This window comes from Varanus komodoensis, unplaced genomic scaffold (assembly GCF_004798865.1).
Source record: "Varanus komodoensis strain SLA01 unplaced genomic scaffold, ASM479886v1 scaffold1, whole genome shotgun sequence".
NCBI classification, from domain to species: Eukaryota; Metazoa; Chordata; class Lepidosauria; order Squamata; family Varanidae; genus Varanus; species Varanus komodoensis.
In genome coordinates this window covers 41,048,524-41,075,863 of record NW_025335268.1, presented here as the reverse complement: position 1 = coordinate 41,075,863, position 27,340 = coordinate 41,048,524, and the positions used below count along the sequence as shown (strand labels likewise).

At 39.0% G+C, this 27,340-nt stretch overlaps 1 protein-coding gene across 2 annotated transcripts in view; it reads right to left on the bottom strand.

Annotated features, from left to right (window-relative positions):
- Positions 1-9,239: 9,239 nt before the first annotated feature.
- The window catches only part of SHPRH (SNF2 histone linker PHD RING helicase), a 53,661-nt gene continuing 35,560 nt past the window's right edge, over positions 9,240-27,340 (bottom strand). The window contains exons 19-30 of one of the 2 annotated variants that reach the window (XM_044423179.1): positions 27,153-27,326; positions 26,851-26,913; positions 26,402-26,627; positions 24,385-24,528; positions 23,787-23,888; positions 19,880-19,951; positions 18,450-18,638; positions 16,316-16,408; positions 16,001-16,087; positions 13,799-13,977; positions 12,566-12,646; positions 9,240-10,420 (exon numbers count right to left, since the gene is read on the bottom strand). In XM_044423179.1, coding sequence (XP_044279114.1) covers positions 10,327-10,420; positions 12,566-12,646; positions 13,799-13,977; positions 16,001-16,087; positions 16,316-16,408; positions 18,450-18,638; positions 19,880-19,951; positions 23,787-23,888; positions 24,385-24,528; positions 26,402-26,627; positions 26,851-26,913; positions 27,153-27,326 — 1,504 coding nt within the window. In that variant the 3' untranslated portion in view covers positions 9,240-10,326. The remainder of the gene's footprint in view (positions 10,421-12,565; positions 12,647-13,798; positions 13,978-16,000; positions 16,088-16,315; positions 16,409-18,449; positions 18,639-19,879; positions 19,952-23,786; positions 23,889-24,384; positions 24,529-26,401; positions 26,628-26,850; positions 26,914-27,152; positions 27,327-27,340) is intronic. The other variant, XM_044423187.1, reaches the window with a different exon arrangement.

Genomic DNA, 27,340 nt, shown 5'->3' with positions numbered 1-27,340 from the left:
ACTGTCCCTCTGTGTCACTGAAACTCCTGGCTCCACCCCAGGTGGCCCTTGCTGCTTGAGGGCAAGAATGTGCAAATGGCAAAGCCCCTCCAAGGGAACAGCTCATTCCTCCTGACGCCGCCCCACTGGGTGCAGGACGGGGTCTTGTGCTGCTCCCCCTCCCTCCCGCCCATTCTGCCTCCCCTTCCAGAACAGGCTGATTCTCACACTCAGCCTGAGAAACCTCATTTGGCAGTGGAAGGAGCTTTGGAGGTAACTGAAAAGTTACCTCTTCAGAATCCTGTGATGTCTTCCCTGAATAGCTTGCAGTGTGCAAGAGACGGGCCACTCTCTTCAGCCTGTCTGTGGCCTCCAGTGTGGTGACATCATGCCCTAGGACACCTCTTTTGAGGCTTCCCAGGCCCTTCTGGCCTCTGGTTTTTTATTAGGATCATTTTAATTAAAGAAACTTATCTGAAACTTCCAAGGAAAAGCTTGCCCTCCAGGGCCATCTTTATATGGGTCCTAAAGAATTATTTTACTGTGAATTTCAACAAAGTCAAACAGTAAAAGGGAAAAGGAGGAAGAAAAAATTGTGGCTACTACATAAATTCGAATGGATCAGTTTTGGTTGACACAAACCTGTGTTTGTGTGTGTATATACCTATGAAAACCGAAGTATATTTATCTATTTGCAGGGGGTGTCTAAATACCACCTGCTCATATGTTGAAAGCCATAGTCCATTGCATGATAGGAGATGGGTATTTATCCTTCCAGTGTTGTAATATTCTTTTAGCTGTCAAAAGGGTCAGAAAATCCATTGCATTACCTTTCAAGAGCTGAGTTAATAATTAAAAGGATCATGGGCATCATTAAATGTTAAAATGTGCTCCAATACAAAAGTTATCTATCTGTAACCTCCTCCAAAAAGAGGGCAACTATTGAAAATTGTCAAAACATATGACTAAAAGAAACATTAGCAGCATTATGCCAGCCAAAATTAACTGGCTTAGACAAAACCTTCTTTAAAAGGTGCAGTGGAATCCAAAAACATGGACATTTTTTTACAAAATAAGATGCAACCTAAGATCCACTGACACTTCAGACACAGATACTAAAATGGTGATCCATTGATTGAACAAAATAGTACAGTCCAATATGCAATTCCATTCCAGTTTAAGACCCTGTACATATTTATTTACTGGTGATAAGTGTTAATAAATTTGGGTTGTGAGTCAATGAACCTGATCAGCAGGGCCAAACCCCAGTTCTAACAAGTGTTGCAATTCTTGTTATTCAAACATAGTGGGCAAACCAGATTTGGTATGCAAAGCAAAAAATGACAAAAAAATCAACATCAGAATTCACTAATTCATCCAGAATAAAATTCAGCTTATCCATCCAAGACCACTGCACAAACATTTTCTTATAAGTTTTTAACACTGGGTTTCTCCATAAAGCCAATTTAATATAAGTAAACAGATCAAATTGCAATTGATGTTGTGTTCATGCCATAAATCCCTAACCAATATAATTGTGGAAGGAATCCTATCCATTTGAGTGTGTTGCAAATCTAATGTCATCTGTTTGGAGAGAGGATCCAGGCATGAAGATGGCAAAATTAACCAAGCTGGAAAACTTGATCAGGTGAAAAAACCAGAGATCAACGAAGTCACCTGATGTTAAGAAGCAAGAACTGGAAAACCAAACTCACCTTCTTTAATTGGAAGTGGCATCTTTTCCAAAGAAATTCATGATGGGAAAGAACCCCTACCCCCAAAATTATGAAATGGAGCATTAAATTTTTGCAGATACTTTCTGCATGTGGTGAAAGGAAGCCCGCATATAATGTCAACAATCTGAGGTATAATTTATTTATTTATTTAATACATTTTTATACTGTCACATAGCCCACAGGCTCTCTTAGGCATATTTACACCACAAATTCAACTATAAAGATGCACATCTATTAATATCTCATGAGATCTCACTGCAATTTATTCAAGATTGGTCATTTGAAATACTTCTCTGAGAACAAGTATATTTTATAAACCATATAAAATCCAAGCGCTCTTGAAACTGCCAGTTAGTTAAAACACTGCAAGATATACTATGTCCCATTGGCAACAATTCAGACTTTGACTGAATAGCCAGACAAATAGCTAGAAGTGTAGATCAGCTGCACAAAAGCTGAAACAGACAACTGGAGTTTTGAGATAAACAATAACATATCATAAGCCTAAAGAAAAATTTAAAATTCTAAATAAGAATATACTACAATTCCATTAATGATGTTCTATCTAGTAGCACATGCTGGGGCTTCCAAACATAAATTGCATTCAATGGAGAAAGTGGACATGCCTGTCTGGTACTTCTGCCAAATAAGAAGAAATCTGAAAAAAGTTTGTTGGTCATAAGCTTTAGCTTTTGAAGTTAAATATAACAGGCTGGACCATTTCAAATATTTAACAGGAAAACCAAAATTTCTCAACACAGCAAAACTATATAGACAGTCCGTTCCCTCTGTCTGTATTTATTCAATCCCACCAAGTCTGGTTGAAGAAGTGTTATGACCTCTTGCAATCTATTGGGCAGAGTTGCAGCTAATATTTTAGGATCTACCTTAATAAATGAAACAGGTTAATAGTTGGCTTTATTTAGTTATTTTTGTTATAGCCCACCTTTTTTCTGTTCCAAGAAGCTGAAGGCAGATCACATAATTCTTCTCCTCCTGCTGCTCTCAATCTTATCCCCACAACAACCCTGTGAGGTAGGTTGGGCTGAGAGTCTATGACTGGCCCAAAGTCCCCTGGTGAGGTCCATGGCAGAGCGGGGACTAGAACCCAGACTGTCTGAGTCCCAGTTCCACGCTCTTAAACACTGTACCACACTGGCTTATAGTATTATCTCTGCCAGGTTTAGGAATCAGTGATAAACATCATTTAACATTGAGGAAAAAGAATCTAGTTAAAAATAATTATGTTGACAATAAAGCTGTGCAACTTAGGTGCTGGAAAACATTTTATATCACTCAACTAGAAATCCATCTGCACCAGATGATTTCCCAGTATTCATATTAATAATTGCTTCTGTAATTTCCTTAAACTGCTGTTGTGAAGAGCCTGGATATAGAAAATTAAGAGAAAAATGTGTCCACATTCTGATCCATATTACTATCCTTATTATACAAATCAAAACTTCAAAAATTGCGAGTATATATGTATGGGGAGCTATGAATCACATCACTCCCACCTTTAATGGCCAAAATTACATTTCAGTTATTCAGGTCATTCTGCAAACTGGCCTGACATTTAAGAACTACCAAACACATTTCCATCACCACAGGAATGACCTTCAAAGTACTCTTCCTTGGGCTTCCAAACCAGCACGAGCCTCTTCGGCTAGACACTACCTGGCTTTGAGAAGGATCACAGTGCAGGCTCTTGCATGCAGAATGTGGCAGTTCAAGTCCCCAGAATCTCCAAAGGGACAGGGAGCAGTGGGAGCTGTTAGCCAGAAACTCCTGAGAACCACACTGAGGGTGGACAAAACTGGGACTGATAGGCAGAGTCTAGCCAGCCCTAAGAAAGTTTCTTATATTCCTGTGTGCCACCGCTGGGTGAGTCTTTGCTTAAGAGGTGCTGAATCTCTTATACTAAGGACCAAGTTCTCTTTTGGAGAAGCTCTTGGGAACGCATTCCTGTGGTGGATGGGGCTGAAGTCAAAGGTGCAGGGCTATAAATTCCAGCCTATGTCAGCTTAACTTGGTTACTCTCAGTAACCAAGCCTTAAGAGAGGCATTTCGAGCCTTTAGAAGATGGGAGAAACTGCACAGAAGCTGGGAACCCACTAGATGAACAGCAGTTGTGAGACCTGGGAAAGGGAATGACCATCTGGGGAACAGTGATGGCTAGATGTGGCCCATGGGCCTGAAGTTCTACACCCCTCTCTTCACAGGGATGTGCGTGGCATCTGTTTGGGGGTGAGAACTGTAGGAATCCCCAGGCTTGGCCCTCCAGGCCTCAGTCTGCTTTGCTGCAGCCCGAGTCAGAGTTCCTGGGACGCGCTCCCAGTGCAGCTCTTTGGGCAGCTGCACCTGAAGGGAAGTTTGCCAGTTGTGCAAGCAGGGCCCTGCAAGCGTTTGAGGACTTTTTGGCTTGGCTCGCTTTGCCAGACTAGGCTCAGCATGAGAAGAAGACCATGGGTGCTAGTGGACAGATGCAAAAGGGTCTGTTCCAACCCGAGTTCCACACACTCCCGGGTCTACTGATGATGATGACATTCTCTCCGCCCGCACCCCATGGAGGCAGGGCAGTCCACATGACAACTTGTAGGTATTCCAGCTAGGAAGCAGGCTGGAATGTGAGAGGGATATCCCTTGTGACAGGGGTATCCCCCCCGCCCCACATAAACTACTTTTATTTAAAACATTACATTCAGCTTTTCTACCTGAATGAGGGCTCCGCAGAGGCTAACACAATTAAACATACCTCATGAAATAAAAATCCAAAGAAAACAATCTTGCATAAGATAAGTGCTGAATTCTGCTGCACCTCCACTCCATATATTGTGCCAAAGGGATCCCCCATCTCCCCATAGCAGGACATGAGTGGCAAGGCTTGTTTCTGGAATGGGATGGAAGGGCGCTCTGTTCTGCTTGCATTAGAATGCATCTGGCAGTGGGTCCTACTGACACTGGCCTACGAAGTAACATCCAAGTCAAAGGGCATCTTCATATGTTGGTATCTGTTCAAGATGTAGCTCTTCCCCATTCTTGTTTACATTAACAACACAACCGTTTACAATCAAAAGGAACCAGTGCAAAAATTCAAAATACCAGATTTAAAACAGAAAATGAAAAAAAGTCTGGAAAAATAAAAAAAGGTCTTCACTTGGCCGTGAAAAGATCACAACATAGATGCCAAGCAAACCTTTCTAGGAAGCTCATTCCACAAGCAGGCAGTCACAACAGAAAAGGCCCTTCTTCTTCATAGCTATCCCCCACTCTTGCCTTGGTTGGGGCTCCTGGACCACTGAAAGCCATTTTAGGGTGTGGGTAGATGCATATGAGAGGAGGCAATCCTGTATAACATTGGGCTGTAAAGTCTCCTATACTGGAAAGTTGGCAGACTGCTGGAATGGGGGCAAGTCTAACGATCAGGCTGTATGCATAAATATAGAAAATTGTGGAGGAAAACCCCCTCCAACTAGTGGATCAAATTTGGGCAACAGCATTAATTCAATGGAAGCTATACTTTCAATGTAAAGAGCTTTCTGGGATGGAGAGGGCACCTCTGCCTCTTGCCTACTGATCTTCCAGTCTCACATTGGCCCTGCCTGTACAACTATTTACATTTTTTTAACAAATGCACACATTAAAATGCAGAGACATATTTAATTTCATGCTTAGTTTGGCTTATAACCCTGGGCCAAGCTAAATGGCCAAGGTCAAACAGAGGCCTACATTTGGCCCAAAAGTCAACAAATGTTAGAATTACTTGCAGTGCTCACATCTAACAGCACTTAAAGAAATACTGGAAGATAAATGGTCAATTTTTTTCTGGCTGCATTTTTCATTTGCAGGAGTAGCAATATGCCTGTAATCAATTGGGAAAAGGAAGAATTAAAGTCCCTGTTTGTGTTTTAATCTAGGCAAACTTCCTCCTTTTGTCAGTAGGAGCAATCCTTCATTTAACCTAGCAAAGAATGGTGACTCCAGACATTACATTCAGAGTAACTAGGTTACAAAGCTGATAACAGAAGAGTTATTCCCAAGAGCCATGGTTCCAAGTTCAACTCTGGAGCCAAACTATACCTTCATTACAGAAACCCCCAAAATAATGTAAAAAACCCTAATTATTAGTCATTATTCAGCATACTCTACAAACACAACTGATGGAACAAATTAATTATAATGGCTTTGACCACACGTGCCCAAGAGTTGCTTTCCAGTGTCCTGGTGTGATCTTTAGCATTACTCATTGACACTTTCTGTTAACAGCATCTTTTAGAAAGGATGGTACATTTTCAATGGCCTTTAGGCTGCTTGGCTTCCCCATTTCCCAGTGTTTGTTTTCTCTCCCAGTGGGAAGAAAAATGCAAAATATACAGACACATAGACTTGTAATTGTCCATATAAAGCTGGGACCAACAGTGCTTAATTAGTACACTGTTGAGCAAGAAACAGACATCTCCATTGGCCAAATGTCACTGGGGAAAAAGCATGGAGAGGGTTTAAATGGTGCAGGATCAAGACAGAGACCCTACAATGGTGGTGGTTTGGAACAGCTTTGGAAAAAGGGGTCAGGAGTTGTCCAGCATATTCTTCCTTAGGACTTGTCTTATTAGGTTGTCATTCCCATCGCGGCCTTCAACGTTTGAGTCCAAGCACCTTTCTGAAAGCATTACAATGCTTTTCTAAAATTCTTATTCCAGCAAGCTTCTTCCTCTCAATTTCTCAACTGCCTGACTCTGCAGGCCTTCACTAGGGGTCTACCCACCCCCAGGAGAGACTTTTCAAATGGGGCGGGGGGAGGCAGACTGTGGAAGACAAGGAGTCCCCTTAAAGAAGTATCTCTGTGCTCAGGCTGCACTAAATAAAATGTAAGAAATGAACTTTTAATTAAACTCACATTGTTGTTATTGTCTGACCTGGAAACCTGCCTGAAAATACAGATGCTTTCCAAGGAAAGACTGAAAATGCATTAGCAATATTTTCATCTTATAGTAGTAGATAAGATTGTGACCCTATTTTTCCCCCCATTTCTGTAATAGATCACATATGAAGGGAACGGGAGCAGCACAGGGATGGGGAAACCGATCTTGGCTTCTTTAAGGTACAAGATTTTTTGTTTTTTAAGTTAATCTGCATATATATATAACAAGTTATATAATAAGAATCTGAATTTGCAATTAAATTAAAAAATAAACAGACTTTCAGAACTGTGTTCAGTCCTCTTCCTTGGCAGGCCACAGGATTCTTTTAAAACAGTGCTATCTCTAATATGAAAGGGGTTATTAAGTTGTATTCTGCCACAAGTGTGTTTTTCCCTTGCTTCACTGTGTGTAGTATCACTTGCTGATTTTGACTGCTTACATTTATTTTTAAAGAAACATCCCATTTCCTGTATACATGTTTTGTGTTTGCAAAGCAAGTAAAGTAAACCTAGCTGTCAAGCTGTTAACCAACATGCTAACTTCAGATGTGCACTTCATTAGGTTCCCACTTTGTAAAAATGGGACTTCCAGTTTTCATGACTAACTGCATATTAGGACACTAATTAGACATGGATTAATTTGGACAGCAAATATCTGAATATTTGAACTAACTTTAGCTCTCATCTACCATTACCTTCTTTCCTTGGGTCATTGAACTTATGTAGCACTTTGTATAGACATTGTAAGTATGATAAACAGTAGCATTTTCCAAGTGACTGGTATGAACAGCCAGTTGGCACTGTTCACTATAGAGAAACTCAGTTGGCTTTTAAAAGCAGGGCAGAAATTCCCAGAATGGTGCTGCTTTGCTAAGGACTTTTCTCAAAAGTGCTTTGGCTGTTTTACAGTGTTAGTTCTAAAATGCATTTCTCATTGCAGCCGATTTATAGATTGTGACTCATCTGCCCTCCTGTCATTGACCAGACACACTCTTTTTTTCAGACTGAGCAAATGAGAAAGAAAAGCAAGCAATTTCCTTGGCTTCCTTTTTCCCGCAGCGTGGGATTTCTTTGGCCTCCGTTTATAGTACATGGCTATTCTCGTAAACAACTTTTATGTTCCAGGCAACCAAAAAAGGAAGAAAAAAGCTGAGGATACTGACGGAGATGCTTTGCAGGCCAAGACTTTAGACTGCCTGAAACAGTAGAAGCTCCTAGCTGCTTGGAGTTTCAACAATTCAGAAACAAGCATGTATTCTGCTTATTTGTTCAACGGAAAACAGAACCTGGTCTCAGCTATCTGGCACAGATATTGCCTTATCTGTAACCGTTTTAAAAGGAATATTAAAAACAAACCATGTTAAACTGGACACTTGAAATCCTTAAAGACATGTACAGAGTTTAATGATAGTTACACCCATCATCCCCCAAAAATGAGGTATCCATGTTTACATGCCTTCCAAACACTAGCTCTGGCTCTAGCAACGAGAGACAAACTGCCAAAGCACTGTGCCTTGGGAGAGTTTTAATCTAACACTAAACAAAGAGCAATGATGATCAAGAACCACAGAACAAATCCCAAGCGTTAGAAGATTAAAATATATAGGGGTGCTGCAAGAGATAGGTCTTCTCAACAACCACATGCGTTAGTAATTGGTTTCCACTGCATGTGTGTTTTACAGTGCAGAAAATTAAATCAAAATTTATCCTACAGTGGCGGCTGAAATACAACTGTGCTCAACATTCTTAAGCCTAAAACTGTGTACCTTCATTATGTTATCACTGAAGCTTTTCTTCCATCTTTGGAAATTCCCCATACTCCCTTACTCGCACACACTCTGGAGAAAGGAAAATGATGATCCACCCCTCCCGCATCCCCTTACTTCCTATTCCTAGGGACCAATATCAAGGTTGTGAAGAGCACAAGTTGCAAATATATTTTGCTACACTGAGTCTCCACCCTGTAATATGTCAGGTGTGGGTAAGTTTGCAAGGAAATGAAGCCAGTTTTAAGCTGTACATAAAAATACTCCATTCTGGTGTTGGTGGGTATCCGTTCCATTTACTTTACTGATAAACTGCCTTTTTGCCCAATAATAGTCCTCTGGGGTATCTGATAGTAACAGTACAGTAAAATATAATATATATGTTTAAAGTAGTGATTTATGACAGCTCCAGCTGATGATATTAAAGCGTCCACTTTCCAGATGTTACATGAGATTTGAAATATGCACATGCGCTCTCCCTACATGAAGAGAATGGGCTCTATCCAATGGAGCCATTCCACACTCAGACAGCACAATGGAGCTCTGCTCAAGCTTTGCATCCTACGAGTAGTCACTTAGTAAGCTCATGCAACCTGTTGCACAATGGGGTTGCACAACAAATCTGCACAATCACACTTGTGCACACACAATTTATTTGATTTTTTTTTTTCGTGTGCAGAGCTCAGAATCTAGTTTCTGGTAGCACAGTATCTTTTGTTCTAATAGAATGACACAGCTGGATACCAGCTGCTTTGTCAAAAGATTTACATGGAATAACCTTCTCAAAGAATTTCATATTGAATCTTAGTTAATACAGTGACTCTTGTTTGGCATATCCCTTTTATAAAAAGAAATCAATGTTTAATATTAATGAGTATTTTGGCATTACATTTAATGCAAAACAGAACAAAACAGAATTCTGTCAATAAGCAAACTGTGTCATATTTTAATGATACAGATATTACATGAAAATGAAAGACAGATTTGCCACTTTATTAGGATACAAGAATCCAGATTTTAAACAATAGCTTTAAGAATTTAAAAAAAAATCTGTCTATCAGATGTTTTCAGCTATAATTTCAAGACAAAAGGTCATACAAAAGACACAATTTATCAAAGGAACAGAAAACATGAACAGCAAACATTTAAATATAAACAAGCAAAAAATCCAATTTCTACAACAAAATATCACAGCAGCAATACTTAGAAAAGGCTTACAAATACCTAAGTGGTTTCTACAACTGAATACTTAAGTGTTAAGGTGATAAAACATTGCTTGCATGATAAAATGGGAGCAGTATATTTATCATTATTAATATTATTATTATTATTATTATTAAAAAGAAGCCCTTTTGGGAAAAATTTGCTTATTCAGGGACTTTTTAAACAATTACAGGAAATGGAGGCAAAATAATTGGTTCATGATTTTCATACCCTTCTTTGCCTGGCAAAACTATTTTTTTCAAAGTCTAGTTGAACACCTTGATCCAGCAAAAGAGATCCATGCATGCCTCTTGTTCGATTTGGAAACTTTAGGCATAAATCCAATCTACAGTGAAAGATGAATGCCAGCTACACACACTCCAATGCTTTTCAAGGAATGCACATCTGCATTTTGGTATAAGCAGTCAAGCAAACGTTTTTATGCACAAATAAATCTGGATTAGGATGTTGGTGTTCTTTGGAAGTAGAATGTCATTGTTTGTGTAATGTTTGTGTAAAGTGCGATTGCTCTTCTTTATTAAGAAATAATCTGCTGAAGTAATCCACAGCCAGAGAATCCAGTGAAAGCTGTTTACCATACTTAGCGATTCATAGATCTAAATAAGGGTAGGTGTTTGGTGACATCTACAGGAATTTCAGAATAGTCAACCGATTTTGTTTGGTGGCTTAGGAAATAAAAAATAGCCCAAAATGCACGGCTTCATTCCAGTTCTTCAGTTTCCTCTGAGAAAAGGTCTGCCAAATCAGCTACTGTTAACACTGAGGCTTCTGAATGCTTCATAGAACTAGAGTGGCTTTCCAGGAAAAAAAATAGGAGTAGGGGAAGGGAACAGATCAACAAAAAGGCTAAGAATAGCACCCAACATCCAACCTTGGTCCTGCATCTCTGCTGACTGAGTTATGCCAGCAGCATCCACTGAAAGTGCAACAGGAAGCTGGCGTGCCTAAAGCAACCCCAGAAATGAGCCTACATCCTAGTTTCTGGAACAAGACAGGTTAGTGCATCTCCCTTCTGTATCTGCCTGTTCTGCTCCAGAAGTGAGCATTTGGGCTAATTTCCAGTCACTTAAGGAAGCTTCCTGTTACACTGGCACTGGGATCCACTGCCACATAAGCAGTGTTGGATTTCACCCTGAGAAACAAAGCTCGTACCTGAGATGATCACAAAAGAAGCAAAGAGATCTCTGTTACAATTTTAATTGCAGGGTTTTCCAAGGACAGCTGTTTCTATAAGAGTCCTATCCATTACCTTAAACAAATTCTTCCAGACTGAATTTAGCAATGATACATTTATGTTTACCTTCAGAATTGTGAACTGTTTCTAAATAAGCATTTTCTTCAGTAAATTTTTAAAAACCAACTCTGTCCACAGAATCAAGACAATTCAACATTTGCATAAACTTCTAAAACCTTGCAAGTATGGATTTTAAGCTGCAAAAGGATGAGGAGGGTCCAATCTTGGCTTACCCCTTCTGAGATCATAGCAGTATCTAATAAAGCATCAGGAGGGATGATTCACCATATCCTACAGTACCTAGAATGCTCTCAGAGGGACCATAGGATTGCTTTGCCCAAGAAAAAAGCCAATCTGCCCTTGTGAATGATCAACAGGTTGCATGAATAGTTCTTCACATAAGCAAGCACTCAGCCAGCCTGTAACAAGTCGTGTGGGCTGTCTGTGCACACTGCCTGGCATTCTGGGTTCATAATGACTCAGACAACTGGCTGCTTCACCAGAAAAATTTAAAAGTCAATTCACTTTTTGTTTCTGTTTGGCTTCAAACCAAGCACAAAATGAGTGGTAGAAAATGATTCTTTGTTCTAATGGTGTGAAAGACTATACAAAAGGTTGCGTACCTGCAACTGACGCTCTTCGAGTGGTCACCTGTGCATTCATACATATGGGCTCTACACCTGCGCAGTGCCTACATTCAGGAAGATTCTCCTATCCAAGCTTAGTATTTCTAGTGAGAGCTCCACCCGCTTCCCCCTAGTATAAATAGGTGGGCTCCGTTTTACCGTTACACGGAACACACTTTTTGAATGCAACCTTGAGAGCCACTGAGGGAGCAAAAAAGGCAGGGAAAATGAAGATAGTTGAGGTGAAGAAGATAATAGGAGTCCGTTTTGTGGGTGACTGAAATGGGGGGAAGGGGAAGAAAAGGGTTTCACTTAAGAGAGGTTTAAAGTAAAAAAACATGAGGTAAGTATGAGGCAAAGTAGTTCAAGAAAATCAGTCAGAGAAAAACAGAAAGTTTGAGAATAGCAAAGCTAGGAAACCCAAGGCACTAAAAATGGTGGCTGAAAGTGAACTGGGGAAAATGGCAGGAGCCCTGCCTATTTATTCTAGGGGGAAGGGATGGGACTCCCCCCTTAGTAAATACACTAAGCTTAGTTAGGAGAATCTTCCTGAATAAAGGTAATGTGCAGGCGCAGAGCCCATATGTGCGATGCACAGAGTCCACAAAGAAGAACATGCAGATACATAAAATCCAGAAGCATGAACCCTAGGGGCCTTCCAAATTATCCGTTTACTGCAAAATAAATGTGCAGTTATTACACATTTGCTGCATGGGATCCACACACTTGCCTTTCAAGGCCTACTCTTTGAATGATTAAACATATGGAAATTGTTATTTTTTCTGCATCAAGTTCATTCCATTCCTCACAACTAGGAGTTGCGTAGCATGTGATTCAGAAATACCGATATTAGATATTACTGCCTCCTCCTTATCCCCATTGTGTACCATGATGCTTAAAAAAAAGTTTCCTGGTTTTAATAGAATTCTGCACACATGTATTTGTATGTTAAATGGGACTTACTCAAAGCTTTGCAGCCAAAATGTTTATTTTACATTGTAGCATTGCACATGTGAATGTCAATTACTTGAAAAGGACAGCATTATTTAAGCTACACAGATAAAGCAGGTTTTACTTACCTTCTTTCTACTGTTTTCATCATTGTCTGCATTCTTTCTTCTATTGTTGCTTTTATTAAGAATCTATGAACAATGGTGCGCCTAAATTTTGAAAAGAAAATGTTCAGCACAGGTTAAAATTTAGTGCTATACATGTTTTTATTTTTTATCACTTCCAACAATATTCATATGATAGATGTTATCAGAACTAATCAGAGTAATTTTAAACTTGTTCCTTTTAAAAAGAATCAAAACATTTTTGTTTCCTAAGAGGCTATATTTATAGCATATCTTCAGAAAACCCTATTTAGGGAAACACTGGTTATACAAAAGGCAGACACTGTTTCTGACAAGGAAAGACTTATGAGTGTTTCCAAACTATCTTTTTCTATAAGCCTGTGTACTCCTAGCCAACTGGTGTTGCAAAGAGGCTGTTAAAAAGACACATCTGACCACTCTGGTTTATTCAACCTATAGCCAGTCTGTGGTGTGTGCACTCATCATTCTGAATATGCAGTCCTCACCTGGGGTTGTTGTGCTGTGGAACCTGGCAAAATGGGATATGTGAGGATTAAACAGCCATGTGCTCACTGGGTTCACACAACATGACGGCATCCCCACCCTAGGGGTTGCATGTACAACATGCTGCCCATGGGCCCCTTGGATTGTTGTGGGTTAAATGACTCACAAGGAGCCATGGTATGTCACCTGAACCCAGTTGATGTCTAGTAAAGTGACTTTTAGAGATGGAGTGAGATAACAACATTGTTTCTATAAGAAAAAAACTGGTGAGTTAACAACACTTCCTCCCTTGCAACTCCATATACAGAAGTCCGCAGTAGGCATAAAATCGCTAATGCATAATCCATGATGTGTGTGCTATGTAAGATGATCAAATCCAGCAGAAATCTCAGAAGATTCATCACAGGATTCTCACCCCACCTCCAAATTCTTCTTGATGGAACTATTAAACACACACTGATGGCCTCAGGGTTTCCAAAATGTCAACATTCAGTGCAGTTTGAGCAAGGATCTACTAATTGCAACTTCATCAAAACCTTGATTACGTCCTAAACCAGTGGCATATACAAACAAAAATGCACAAAGGTAAGCTATAGCAGCAACAAGTCTGAAAGCTTTCTACTTGGAAATCTCCAGTTAAGTTGTACTGCTACTAACCTGCCACCTATTCTCAGTCCCCTGACAGCCTCTGTGGTGGCTAGGTCAGCCTAGCCATCATGTTTTGGGACTTACTTAGTTTGTCCTATACGGTGGACCCTGCCAATTGCCTGTAGCTCATGTGCTGGATTCAATATGGGCTCCACCAGGAGGACCTGAGTTGCTTCAATGATGTTTAATCCATTGGAGCCAGTATGGAGGGGCAACAGCAGTATGTTGATCTTAGGATCATATTTAAATGCAGAGAGATTTTCCTTAAAGACAAATAGACATAGATAGATAGATATTTCAACTGAGAAGACTGGGGGGGAAACACACACGCAAACACATACAAATTTCACCACCTGCAAGAGCAAAGTCAATTGCCATGAAATACTATAGACTAATGACACTGAATGCTAAATCCTTTACAAACACAAAGCAGAGCCCACTGAGATATAACAGCTGCAGAATGCTTAAGGCCAGTGCACAGATAATACTAACTGCATGTTAACCATGGTACACACATCTCCTCCCTGCAGCCCGGGTGAAATTTCCCTTTTCATTCAACTGTGCTTAAGCAGTTTGTCAGCTTCATTAACTGCCGTAAAGGATAATCATTCTTTCCATTTAACAGAGCTTAAAATGGTTTGAAGGGGTTTCAGAATCTGAGCAAACAGGAGCCCTGGATAACCTCAAGGTTCACTTCATCATCAGTGAAAAGTGGGATTATATTTTATCCCATTTTACAGCCAAACATTGGCTTCTGGAGTGCTCAGAGCTTTGATTTTCTTATAATTACATATCTTGCTTTTATCTGCAGAGCAGACAGCAGGCTGATTCAAATCAATACAAATAATTAGAATGCCAGAAACAGTGCTGCTCTGCATGTATGCCAGAGAGAGGGAGGCAGGTTGAAGGGAAGGAAGCCACCCAGAGAAGAGACCACAGCGGCTGCGTTCTCTAGCAGATAATCACAGACATGGTGGCCTACCATGATTTGTTTCTCCCTCAGTCCTTCAGGCTCCCACCACCTGGCATTCTCCTGCTTCATTTCTTACTCATAGGCCAAATTGTTCCCTAACATTTGATTCTGTACTGCTTCCTACTGTAATGTTCTAGTCACCTATGATGGTCAGCATGTCTTGTTTCAATTATTTCTTGAATATGTGCATAAAAGTTTTTGATTTTTTCTAATTCATTATCTGTTGTTGCAGAGTAGACTTGAATGTTTTGATTTTCCACAAAATCTGTTTGATGATTCAGTTGGACTTTGCACTTCAGCTGCTTAATGCCTGAACTACATCTTGCCTCAGTATTAGACTCATTCTATTTTTCTTTGTCATTTCCAGGGTAAATCACTTTGTGTCTGGCTGACTGAAAATGTTCCCATTCCAGTCTACTTCAGTTCACTCACACTAAGTACTGTGCTGTTCAGCCATACCGTTTCTTGCTTTGCCGTTTCCAGTTTGCCTTGATTCACACTTTTCATGTTTCCTGTTCTAATTTTATGTGTTGAGCAGCACCAGACTTTCACCTGTGCGTGTCAGCCACTAGACTTCCTTTTGCCTTTGATTTAGTTGCATCATTAGTGGCAGTGCTATTCATACTTTTCTTTTGCTCTTCCTCAGTAGCTGAATGCCTTTTTACCTGGAAGGCTCACCTTCTGGCACTACTGCTTCATTATTGATCATTTCTTCATAAGGTTTATAAGGGAACCATTATCCTGGCATTATCCACTCCTACCTCTGATAGTGTTGCTCCCTGGCTGCACCTTCTCTCTCTAATGCCAACAAATATTAGAGATGCTAGATTACCATGCGGGGGGTTCTTATCTGTTGCCTGGTTCAGGCATGATTTGGGGAGACAGAATGCATAGGCCAGAGACAACTTATATAAGAACAGCTAAGCTAGATAGGACTAAGGCCCATCTATTCTAGCACCATGTATGTTCAGGGGTTAACCAGAAGCCACAAGAAGAACCTGAGTACCCTCCTGTTCCTGTTTCCCCACATACAAAGAGATATTGCCTCTGTTACTGGAGGTGGTACTGAGCCATCATGGCTGGGAACAACTGATAGAGGATAAGGCTATGCATATGTCTAACCCTTTTCAAAAGCCAAGTTGGTGGTTATAAACACTTTGCTTTGTTAGCTGCAATTGCCAGGGAGCTCAATTTACATTATCAGCTCAAATACAACACGTTTTGGCAGACTTGTCTACTGCCATCCTCACTATCATTCTCAAGGGAAAGAAAAAGGACCTGATAATTCACAGTGACTTGCTGTAGTCACTTACCTGGAATTTGTTAATTCCATTGATCTGAGCAAACTCCATGCTGTTATCATACAGAGCTTTTGCAATGATATCCAGCACATCTTGCCACTGCAAAGTAAAAGGGAAGCCATTACCATATTGCAGGTAAATACTCACTGCATCAGCTAAGCAAGCTTGTTCCTAGCATCCAAAGGAGAGGGCAATCACGCCAAAGAGACATTGTTCAATGTACTCTAATTTAAATTAAAATTATCCCAAGTATTCATCTCACAATAATCCAGTCATACAGCACCTCTCACACAATGTACATTTTGGAGGTAAAAGTGTCAGAAATACCGTTGAAAATACTAGGGATTTGGCCCCTGGATCTTTGAGTTGGATTTTCCTTAGAGTCCTGACCACAGCTTCTACTTTAGTGGAGTGACTTCCCTTTGAAGAAGAAAGAAAATGTAAATTTTCTATCATTGATATAGTGCATTTGTACATTAAACCTGTGTGTCCTATACACAGTGAAATCTATCAAAACTAGCCCTCAAGAAATCTGCATCCATTTTTAAGTTATCTATTGAAATTATAAGAGTTTTGTAGATGCCATACTCAAATGTAAGCATGCAGCTTTCTTACACACTAAATATGCTACATTAAGGTTGACATGCCAAATAATATTTTGCTGTCTGATGAATTATAAACTACACAAATTCTAATTCATCAACAAATTATCTTATCAGTTTTTATGGTGTGTCAAGTTCTAGGTTTGCTGCCAATAAAAATGCCACATTTAGGTGGAATGATGAATATTTGCTATTCAGTTTGAGTAGCTTTTACAAATCCTGTCTTTCACTGTTTGGTAGTATCATTAGCTATCGGTTAATGCCCAAGTATATCAGGAATTCAGTAATTTCCTTATGTTAGTGAAATTATGTTATTTTTATGTAGAAAGTAACATTGAGGTAGATGTATACGTATATGCATAATGGCTAATCATCACCTAGCTTTTTGTTATACCAGATCCCACAATTATGAATACTTTGTGTTAGTGTTTTTATAAATGTTTTGTGTGAATGGACAGTATGTTGATATGTCCATGTCATTCTGTTAGTACAAATGACATTGTACTAATAACGGTGGCAGAAACGCAGCTCTGAATTACATGCAAGTGGAAAAACGTACTAAAGTTATGTCTGCATATGCACGGTTGTGCAAGTGGCTACACAATGGAAAGATTGAAGCTCCACTAGTGTTACTGGAATTTGCACAATGACACCAACTGGATGCTGCTCAATATATTTTATGTTCTTTGTAAGCCACCTAGAGATATTTGTAAATATGGTAAGAGGAATATAGTAGGATGGTGAATGATGACAATATTATAAAGAAGAAGGGTGGGAAGGCAAAGTAGATATTGACCTGTTTTGCATGGCACAACAACCCATATAGATGATCACCTATGGTGGGCTGTCGTGATGTCCAAACAGAGTGTGGTTAACACAGAGTGACCTACTTTTCACAAACCAGCCATCCTGAGAACACATGGCTAGTTATGTTGTTCAGGGTGGCTTATGCTGATGTCTGAACCCAACTTCTTTGTGGATTGCTGGAAGTGGCTAGGGAGCAAAAGCATCATTTTCCCCCTTTGCTTTACTGTTCTGTCATGATATTTGCATATTTTTCCCTTGAAATCTGCATATCCCTGAAGCTCCCCCCCTCCCATTTTAAAGTTTGTGAACACATTACTGTTCTCTAAGGGCTCAGAAAATTACTTCCATTTGGAGATCTGATTTGCTGTGGGGAGCAGGTCCCCTGGTAGCTGGCAAACCCAGTAGAACAACTGCAGAAAAGGTCATAACATAGGGACAGAAGAAATGTGAATTCTGCTGCAAAGGCACCTGGGAAACATTCCAGGAACCAGCAGGAAGACCAAGAGGTAAAACAAGCTATGGAAAGTCAAAGTGTACCCAATCACCTGTTGGGTTAACAACCAAACCTCATTCCCAGAGGGACTTAGCATGATATACAAATTTACTCAGTATCCTGTATGAGATTAAGAATTCTAATTCTAAAGTTAGAAAGTCATAAAGTCTTAGATGCTTCATTTCTTCCTAAAGATAAATGCCATAGTACCTTAAGCATGATACACCCAATGAAAACCCAAAGGAGTTTTGAAGTAAGAGTTAAATATGGGAACATTTAAGTTTGTGCATACTGAGATGTTTAACATGAAAAAATGCTTAATTTTGGCTGTATCATAGCACTAACCTTTTCAGATTTCACATGACATGGGAAGTTCATAGTGTTTTTTATTGATAAGTGATCTATTTTGACAAATAGGCTCTGGAAAGTCTATTAATGTAGTAAGTATTAAATCCACAAAATTTACATTTAAGTAAGGCAAATGCGAATACCTGAAATGGATACTTAGGAACATGTATCTGTCTGTCTATCTAAAGTGCCTATATGTATGGTAGTTTACCTTCACAGGTATATCATCCTCCTGGTTTGCAATCTCTGCAGTGAAAACATAGGAGATTTCTTTATGTGATGTTGTCTGCCTGCAGATGGCACACTTTATTGAGCTTCTGCGACTTCCAACGCTGTACTGTTCTATAATAATAGCTATGCACTCATTGCAGAAACAATGTCCACATGTCAAGACTGCCCACTATACAAAAAAAAGGAGAGTGTGTAAACACAGAATTGTTGACCTTGAAGTTATTGCAAAAACATGTAAATGTCAAAATGTAGTAATATTAAGTGTTTAACCATTCAAATATACGAACAATTCTCCATTTATAATGCTTAATTTCTTAAAGATTCTAAAGGCATGAATTCTGTCATCATAGATAAATGGAAGGCTTCTTAGTCCTGGCAACATCAAGCTTGGCAGAATCAGGAAAATGTTATTTTTAAGTTTGCAACGTTTATCATGGAGGAAATCAATAATGAGAATATTAAGTACTTGCAACTCCTTCTATTCCCAAATGCCTTTTCAACATTTATACAACATTGTCTCAATCTGCTTCATTCTCACATGTGGCTTGCTTGCCTCTTTCAGTCTCAGACTGCCCAACCCTTCTCCCAAGCCCCGTCATGCTAAGGAAGGGACAAACATATAACACCAGCTCTGGGAACCTATGATGTATGCTAAACAAGTACAGTGGTTGCCTAAAAAGGACATGTCAGTCATATGTTTTTTAGGAAAAAAAAATGTTTGTTGGGCATATGAAATCTGCTCAAAGGCAGATAAATCAGTCATTTCTAAATTTGAGATGAATGAATGTGCTTAATGAAAGTAGTCCATACTCAAATTTAGGAATCAGATAGTAGTAGTATGAAATGATGAAGGTACTATTTCCAGAATTCCATGTCTCCTTTGCGGCATACTAATATTTCTCACTGACTGTGCTCACAGGAAAATTTACTCAACAGAATGAGGCTCTGCACAGGATTTTTGCATACCCTGCACTTAAATTCTGCACCAAGAGCTGAATTGTGCACATTTGCACAATACTGCTCACTTTGCACTCTTTTGATAATCAAACAAATGGACAAAGAATTAAGCCCAGCATTAAAGGCCTCTCTTGATCCCTGGAAAATTTCTTTGCCTCCCATTGACTCTTTACATGTATAATGCTATGCAAGTTTCTGGCTTTAAGGTCTAGAAAGTTAACTTTTAAAATATTAAATCAAATATTCTCAGGGAATAGGATTATACATCTACTTCTAAATTCTATAACTGCATAGTCTATGTCATCATACATGCAATATGGTTCAAGAATGACTAATTCATCTGTCCAATTCTGAGGCTGTACACAAATTTATTTTGAATAAAGAAACCTATTTCAACTATGGCAACAGTGAAATACAGATTGCTACAGAAAAATCCAAAGCCAAACTTCTTACCTGTTTTCCCAGCTGTCGTGCGCAAATTGGACAGGGCTCTGGATTAACTCCTCCAGTTGTTTTATCCTGAGACTACAGAAGTATTTAAAAAGTTATTCAATACTTCAAATAATCTTGTAAATAATTTGAGACTAGAACGATTGTAAAGTTTTATATGTCTGCCAAGTCAATCCAGTATTTCTTTATATATATAAACCTAACAAAATACCTGGAAAAACTGGAAGCAGTGGGCTTAGATTCAAAGCCCATGAATGGAAGAAGAAAATGTATTAGTATTGTTCCATAAAATCTTATACAAGTTATGAAAAAGCTTATAAGAAGATACTGGAAATATATATATATATGTGTGACCAAACAACAAGGGTCAGTTACTTAGGGTTCTACCAGAGAGACACAAGAGGATTGAACATATAAAATAAACCTCTGCCAAGAAGGTCAGAATTTGTAAGGATAAGCTTGGAGGCAGATGTTTTGACACCAAATATCCTAAAAGAAAGTGGAGGTCAAGATAACCATGTATAAAAGTAACTGATTGTTTCATGCTGATTATGTTTTCACTTTTTGATGGCTGTGTCCTGCTTTTATTGAGTAAAGCTTTCTGTTATGACTTTTCGGTTACTAATCATTACAAAAAAAAAAACCACCCCTAATTGTATAAATTCACTGCGCCTGAGACTGGAGATGAGCTCACTCTATATTGTTAGTGTGCACCTACAGTTGTCTTTTCTTATATAAAACAATTTCCTGGCATTGCTTGTCTCTCTCATGGTCAGACAATGAACAATAGGGACTTTTTCTGTCCCCAACAAATTTGGTGCCCTACATAGGACACATCTGACTCTCCAGCCATGGATCTGACTATGGAGCAATGCAATGTGCATCCTTCATTTGAGGAAGCCTTGTCCAGTAGCCAGGACTGTGTGCTGATGAAAGGGAGCTGTCCACAGGACCAGCTCTTGCCGAAAAATGAACCCAGCAATATCACCTACCTTTTGGGTAGGTTGGTAAGATGTCTCAGTGTTTGTCTGTCTGTCTGTTCTATGTATCTGCATGTGCTATGTATGCTCCATGTATGTACCAGCTTGTGACTTCAGAGTCAAACAAGCTAACCCCACGGGGCTCCACCTGGCAATAGGAAACTGGGCCTGAGCTGCAAAGTCAAATCGTGGAAAGCTGATGAGACTCAAACACCTTGAGACTGGTTCCCAGATTCAAGACACAACTCATGTTGAGAGACAGCACGGTGGAATCTGGGATCAACCAGTGTATGAGTGTACATGAAGTGGCTGTCAGGCAGGTTGTTTTGGCACTAGAAGGAAGTTGTCCATAGCAACACCTGGATCTTATGGCTGATTGTCTGTGCTTTGGACAGAAAAGGGAATGGGAGCAAAAGTACAGGCTGCAGTCCTGTACGTGGCAGGTCGACTCCTGCCTTACACCATCCTGGCCTGACAGTGTTGCCTGGATGAGCGTCCTAGGCAGTGTTTGGGTTAGAGGTGCAGCCACAAGCTGATTCCTCAGGGAAAGAAATACAGCCAGCTTCCTTTTTTCAAAGTAAGGTGTGGCAGGGTGGGTGAGGGAGAAAAAGAAATAAAGACGATAAAAGGAAAGGCAGAAATGCCCAGGGGATGCCCCATTTGCTTTTCTCTTGTGAGACTGCAATGAGATACCTGGGACAGCCAGTTTGTCCAAACCTACGATGGAGAATTAGTGCTGAGCTCAGTGACCACCTTTTACTTCTTACCTCAACCCAACAAGAAATTGGCCAGAATATGAAACTTTCTCAACTGAGAGACGTTCTAAGTGATCACCAACCTGGGCAAAGGGGCTATTTGTATGTTTGGTACAATTATAATCCAATAGAGAACAGAATGGTGCTAGAAGCAGTGCATGATTTCCTTCTTCCCAACATTCGGCTGAGGTTGTCCATTTAGCAACTAGAGTATGCAGTGAGAAAGAAAAGAAAAATAAAAACAGAAGGAAAAACTGGAAAACATGAAGGAACGCATTTCACTGATGGTAGCAATGCTGAGTGGAAGAAGATTTAGAGGATATGGAGGAGGTTGAATGAATGGAAAAGGATGTGGGAAAATGTTAGTACAGCAAGAACAAAGAAAAGAGTTTAAAAATACAGGTTCTCATTACTGTGGTGAAGAAGGACACTGACAGAGAGAGTACCCCACTAGACTCAAAACAGAGAAAAATCCCATGCATGCGGTGAAGTGAATGAAAAAGAGAATCAAAGCATGTGCCACTTCCTTGGAGTCCAGAAAAAAGGGTGGGGGTCCAAAAGTCACCTTACTAGGGGAAATTTAATTTAGCTGAGAAAAAATGAAGCAAACTCTTACATTTGCCAATTTTAAAGAAGAAGAGAAGACAAACAGAGATGCCCAGCTTATCATTGCAGGTGAGAGAAAAAAACCAGGAGTGCTGAAAATCTCATGTAAGAGTCTCAAGGACTCGTAAAGAGAAAGAAAAAGAAGAGCAAAAGAAAAGCTATTCACAGTACACTTTTTCAAATTCAGTTAAAGAAGTGAAGTATGTAGACAGAAGTGAAAAATGCTTAAATATCTATACCATAACATTTGTTTTTGTAAAGGCAGATTTCCTTGTGACTATGTATATTCCTTTAATTTAAGCAAGGTGTAGAAAGCACAACTAGTTTTCTTTTTGAATACACAAAGAAGTTTACAGAGCAGTTAAGAAGAGTAACTGAAATTTGCAATTTAACTTGGACAAATGTAACAATGAGAGGCAGTGAATAAGAAAGATACTGGTTGTGGTGTACATCAGCATTAGTGTGATATAAAAAGGCCATGCAAATGAAATTGTGCAAGCAAAAGAACACTTATTTGGATGTGGAGTTACTTTCCTATGCAGTGTTCTTCTATTAGGTTGGAAGCAGCCCTTATGTCACCATAAGGAATTTTCCACCTGTGGACATACATCTCTGGATACAAGGCAATCATTTTCAGAAGTTATTAAACAATTATAAAATAAAAGTGTTTCTGGAAATCTGAGTGAAATGAATGTATAAATCCATCTCAGGCTGGAGCTAATTCAAAAGAAAACTAAAAAGAAAGTAGTCAGTGTTGACCAACTACAGATCCTCTTTGAATAACCATAAATACCTTCTATGGGGCAACCACTGAATTCTGGAGTTTTATCATTTAAGAACTTACATAAGCCTCATGGGATTTCTGCCTTTTTACTATTTAGGCATCAGTCTCTTTCCACATTGCAAATTGATTTTTAAAGTCCTCTGTGCATAAACAGCATAGAGCATCATGTACTATTGTAAGTTACTGTGCCTAAACATACACCAAAAGAAAAACAGAATGAATCCAATTTTACTCAAAATAATTTGCATAATTGTCTTAACTAAGGCTGTCATCTACAAATTACAAAGCTGAAATTCAGAATGAGTCAAATTGTTTCTTGTTTGTGCTTGTACTAAAGCAGTTTTCAACATTTTTATCAGCAAAGATTTCAAATTATGTACACTTTGTCACATAGCTACAAAAATATAGAAGAGAATTTGCTTATAGGTGGAATTATCTAATCAGCTACAAGTGGAGTTATCTAATCAGCTACAAGACGCATCTGCAGTTGCAGAAAAAGACGAGTTTATCATGCATCTTTTCAATTCATACTGAACATATTTGAAGAAAAGGGATGGAAAAAGATCTGCAGGAACTCAGAATTATTTTTTTCATGTAATAGCTCCTATTTGCATCCTTGAGTATAATGACATGCAAGAATTAATTACTCAAATGCAGATACCTCCTTTTAAATATAAAAGCAAGATGGGGAAAGAGTAAAAGAGAAAATCATATATCAAGTCACTGCTCATTAGAAACTTTCAGTATAACAGTATAAAAATGAAAATGAGGCAAGTCAACCTCACCTTTTCTAAATTAGTGAGGTAGAGCAGCTGGCCCAGTTTCTTCTGAAGCTGTGATTTGGCGACTGCTTTGTCATTTAAAAGTTTCACTCGATTTTGTTCTACCTGAAAAACCAGTTTTATATTTTAAGGATATGTTTCATTAAAAGTTTTTGTGTCATGTTTGCAATGTAAACTATCCACTCTAGCATTATGAAGGGAAATCTGTGCAATTTGTTTATTTATTTTTGCCCCTCAACTCCAAATAAACTTGCAAAAATCAGGAGGTTTCTGTGAAGAGCAGAATATTTGTCATACACTGCGTTGCATGTTTTGATTACTCTGCTATTGCTGATCTTCGGTTTTGGATTTCACTTTAGATTTCAGCAATTTTAAGAGTGAATTTCTTTAATAATGTGTTATTGCCGACCACCTTGTGGATCCAAAAGGCAATCTATAGATAAATAAATGAATACATTTGGTGTTTAAGTTATCTCCACAGCAAGAAAAAGAAGCTGCACAAGAACAAGCAAGTACAGGACTGAATTTTTAGTAGGACATGTAGTCCTCAGTAACAACTGCTAAGCAGCACTATTGCTTTTCAGACACAATCAGCTGTCACCTCATGTGGCTCGATTATGTGAAGAACAGGGTGGTTAGGTTTTGGCTCTTCTGGATGGCGCACTCGAAGACGTTCTGTAGCCATGGCAAGTTCATCAATGGCAGACACATGATCTCTCAGAACCATCCAGTATTCATGAAGAAGCTGAAAGTAAATTATAAAAGTAATGATCAGCAACAGTACTGTAGGTTGCGGTTTACAAAAATATTGCTTCTTGACAGTTGGAAGGATTTCAAAACTATTTTGGCAAAAGCCTAATAAAAAATTAGAGTGTAAACTTCCTCTGTAAATATACATGTAAAGAGCAATGCAACATGTCCATCACCACAAAGGTATATAAATGAAATTTACATTTTGTATTAAAAAATTAGTTTGACTAGGAGTGGTGTAGCCAGCTTTCTCTTTCCTTCTGAATTAAGCGTGCTAAAATGAAGTTTCCTCAGCAGCTGAAAGGAGTTACGCATACCCCCATCTTCAAGATCAGAAGATCTCTGCCAGTGCCCTGGGAGAGGGAGGTCTGAACTATCCTATATCCTATACCCCTGGAATGCCTTTCAAGGATCACAGGATAGCAACCTTAATTTATATTCAGGATGATATTTAAAAAGATAAGATTTTTAAACACCAATAATTTAATAACCTAACAGCTATAGTCTGAGGAAAAATGAACTATATATAGCTTTAAAATTTTCTCATGCTCTCCAAATTCTGACAGGATACTTAAAAAAAAGATGCACATGTAATTCAGACCAACAGTGGGCACATCTTAAAATGATACTGCCATGCAAACCAGAACTTGAGGGCAGGATATAGGTAAAATTGTTCCTCCATTTTGAAGGCCACAGACAACTGAAGATTATTAGTACTCAGCAGATGGAAGATATAAATGCCCAGTCCTATTTTTATCACTGCCAACAGGACTGCTTATGTGTCCTCAAAGCAACTGTATGTAAAGAGACAGTTTGTTTCCAACATTTGGTACTAAAATCTATTAATGTTATTAGTGGCTGGTTATTGCCAGTGGTTTGAATGTCTGAACATGACAAAAAAAATCCCGCTCTTAATAAAGGGTTTAAACATGAGCAAAAAGGAGCTATTCACAGTATCTCAGAATGAGCCCTTTCACCTGATATAGCTAATGTAACACTACAACACAATGCTAATGGATGGCCTTTAAACAAATTCAATACAATGACTGACTGACTGACTGACTGACTGAATGAATGAATATAACAAGGAGGCCTGTGACATATTAAACTGTTTTCTTAATTAGACTCTACATTTTAGATGTATGAAATCTTAATCTCAGCTGGCAGATTGTATGTGCATGCACGCATGTGTGCATATGCAAACACACTGTGGCAGAGTCAACTGGTAACAGTGGTGCAGAAAGGCAATGACACTTCTACTTCTGTGTTTGTATAGAATCCAATACATCAGTAAGAAAGCATGCGCTGGTCAGATTCCTAGCTCAAATCATGTCAGAATATCCCCTGGAAGCAAAAATAACAAAACTGAAGCTGTCACACGGAAAGCAGGGCTCACTAGAGAAGACAATGCTAGCCTGAAGGCAGAAGCGAAAAACCAAATCCAAAAAGGATGGATTCTGTAAAGGAAACCAGAGCCTTGAGTTTATAATTATTGAGATCTTCAGGCCAACACATTTTGCAGGGCTTTCATTCACAGAGTGGTCATAAGTCAGAGATGACTTGACCACATGTAACAACAACAGGTCAGATAAATGAAAGGAATGGTTTTGAAATGCTGCAGTTATATTGGTCATGTATCATCATCATGATGTACTGCTGAACCTCCTCAATATGCTCATTATATTCTTGCTATATAGTGCTGTTTTGATATTGCCCGTACTCTAACTCTTCCAAACTGCTTTAAATGCATTTTTGTGGAAACATGGTTTTCAAATAAATGGACTGATCTGTGCCCACATTTTCTATGTGCCTAGCAACCATCAAAATATTCCTGATATTCTGAATATGTTTTCTTCTAGATATTGTACCTTATATTCCTTTTTCCATGCTTCAAAGAGTTCCAAGAAGATGGTGCCCTCTTCAACTGCCTTGGAATCTATCCGATGAGCTTTGGCAAAAGACAATATGGTTTTCAGGGAGCGCTCAGTTTCACTTGCTGCCCAAAGACCTCTGCTTGTAGTAGGTAAACGGTCATCAACAAGGCCTTCTTCATCTTCTATCATTTCTTCAAAGATTGCCATCTGACCTTTCACACTTCAGCGATGCAAAGATTTGTGGAGATTGTTATATATATATATATGTATGTATGTGAAGATAGACATTATTTTGAAAGATATGTTATACACACATGAACATGCATGCAGTAGCTATTAAAAGAAAGTGAACTTTATCAGCAGAAACTGTTCAGAACTCAGAGAAAAAGTTTGCTTTTATCACAAGGACAAAAAGGGGAAGGTTGGGAATAATAAGCACTTACGTATGTGAGAAGAGTTTTGACTCATATTCTGTGAACAATTCATCAGCCTTACAGAAGACGCAGCTGGAAAACAGGATGTTACAAGAAGTATGTAATTAAACAAAGAAATTCCTAAAGTCTGAAAGATTTCTTCAATCCAAGATTGAGATATATTAAATGATTATCGAGAATGTACGTGTATGTGTATGTGTATCTATATCTATCAAGTGAGAGTGTTTTTAAAATAATCCAGTAGGCCCTATATGCACACACATTACCAGTTATAAGGAGCATTATTTATGCGCCTATAATTTCACACTTACTTGTTTAGTGGCAATCTTACAGGCCGTAGGTGGCAGATAGTGGCAGCCTCAATGACCTTCTTGGAAGGGGGGCCTTCTAGTTGTTTTACAGCTTCCCTCACAAGTTTTTGGAATTTCTTCACTTCTTCCATTTGAGTTGTGAGCAGGTACTGAAGACCTCTACAGTCCCGGAATCTAAGGGGGGGGGG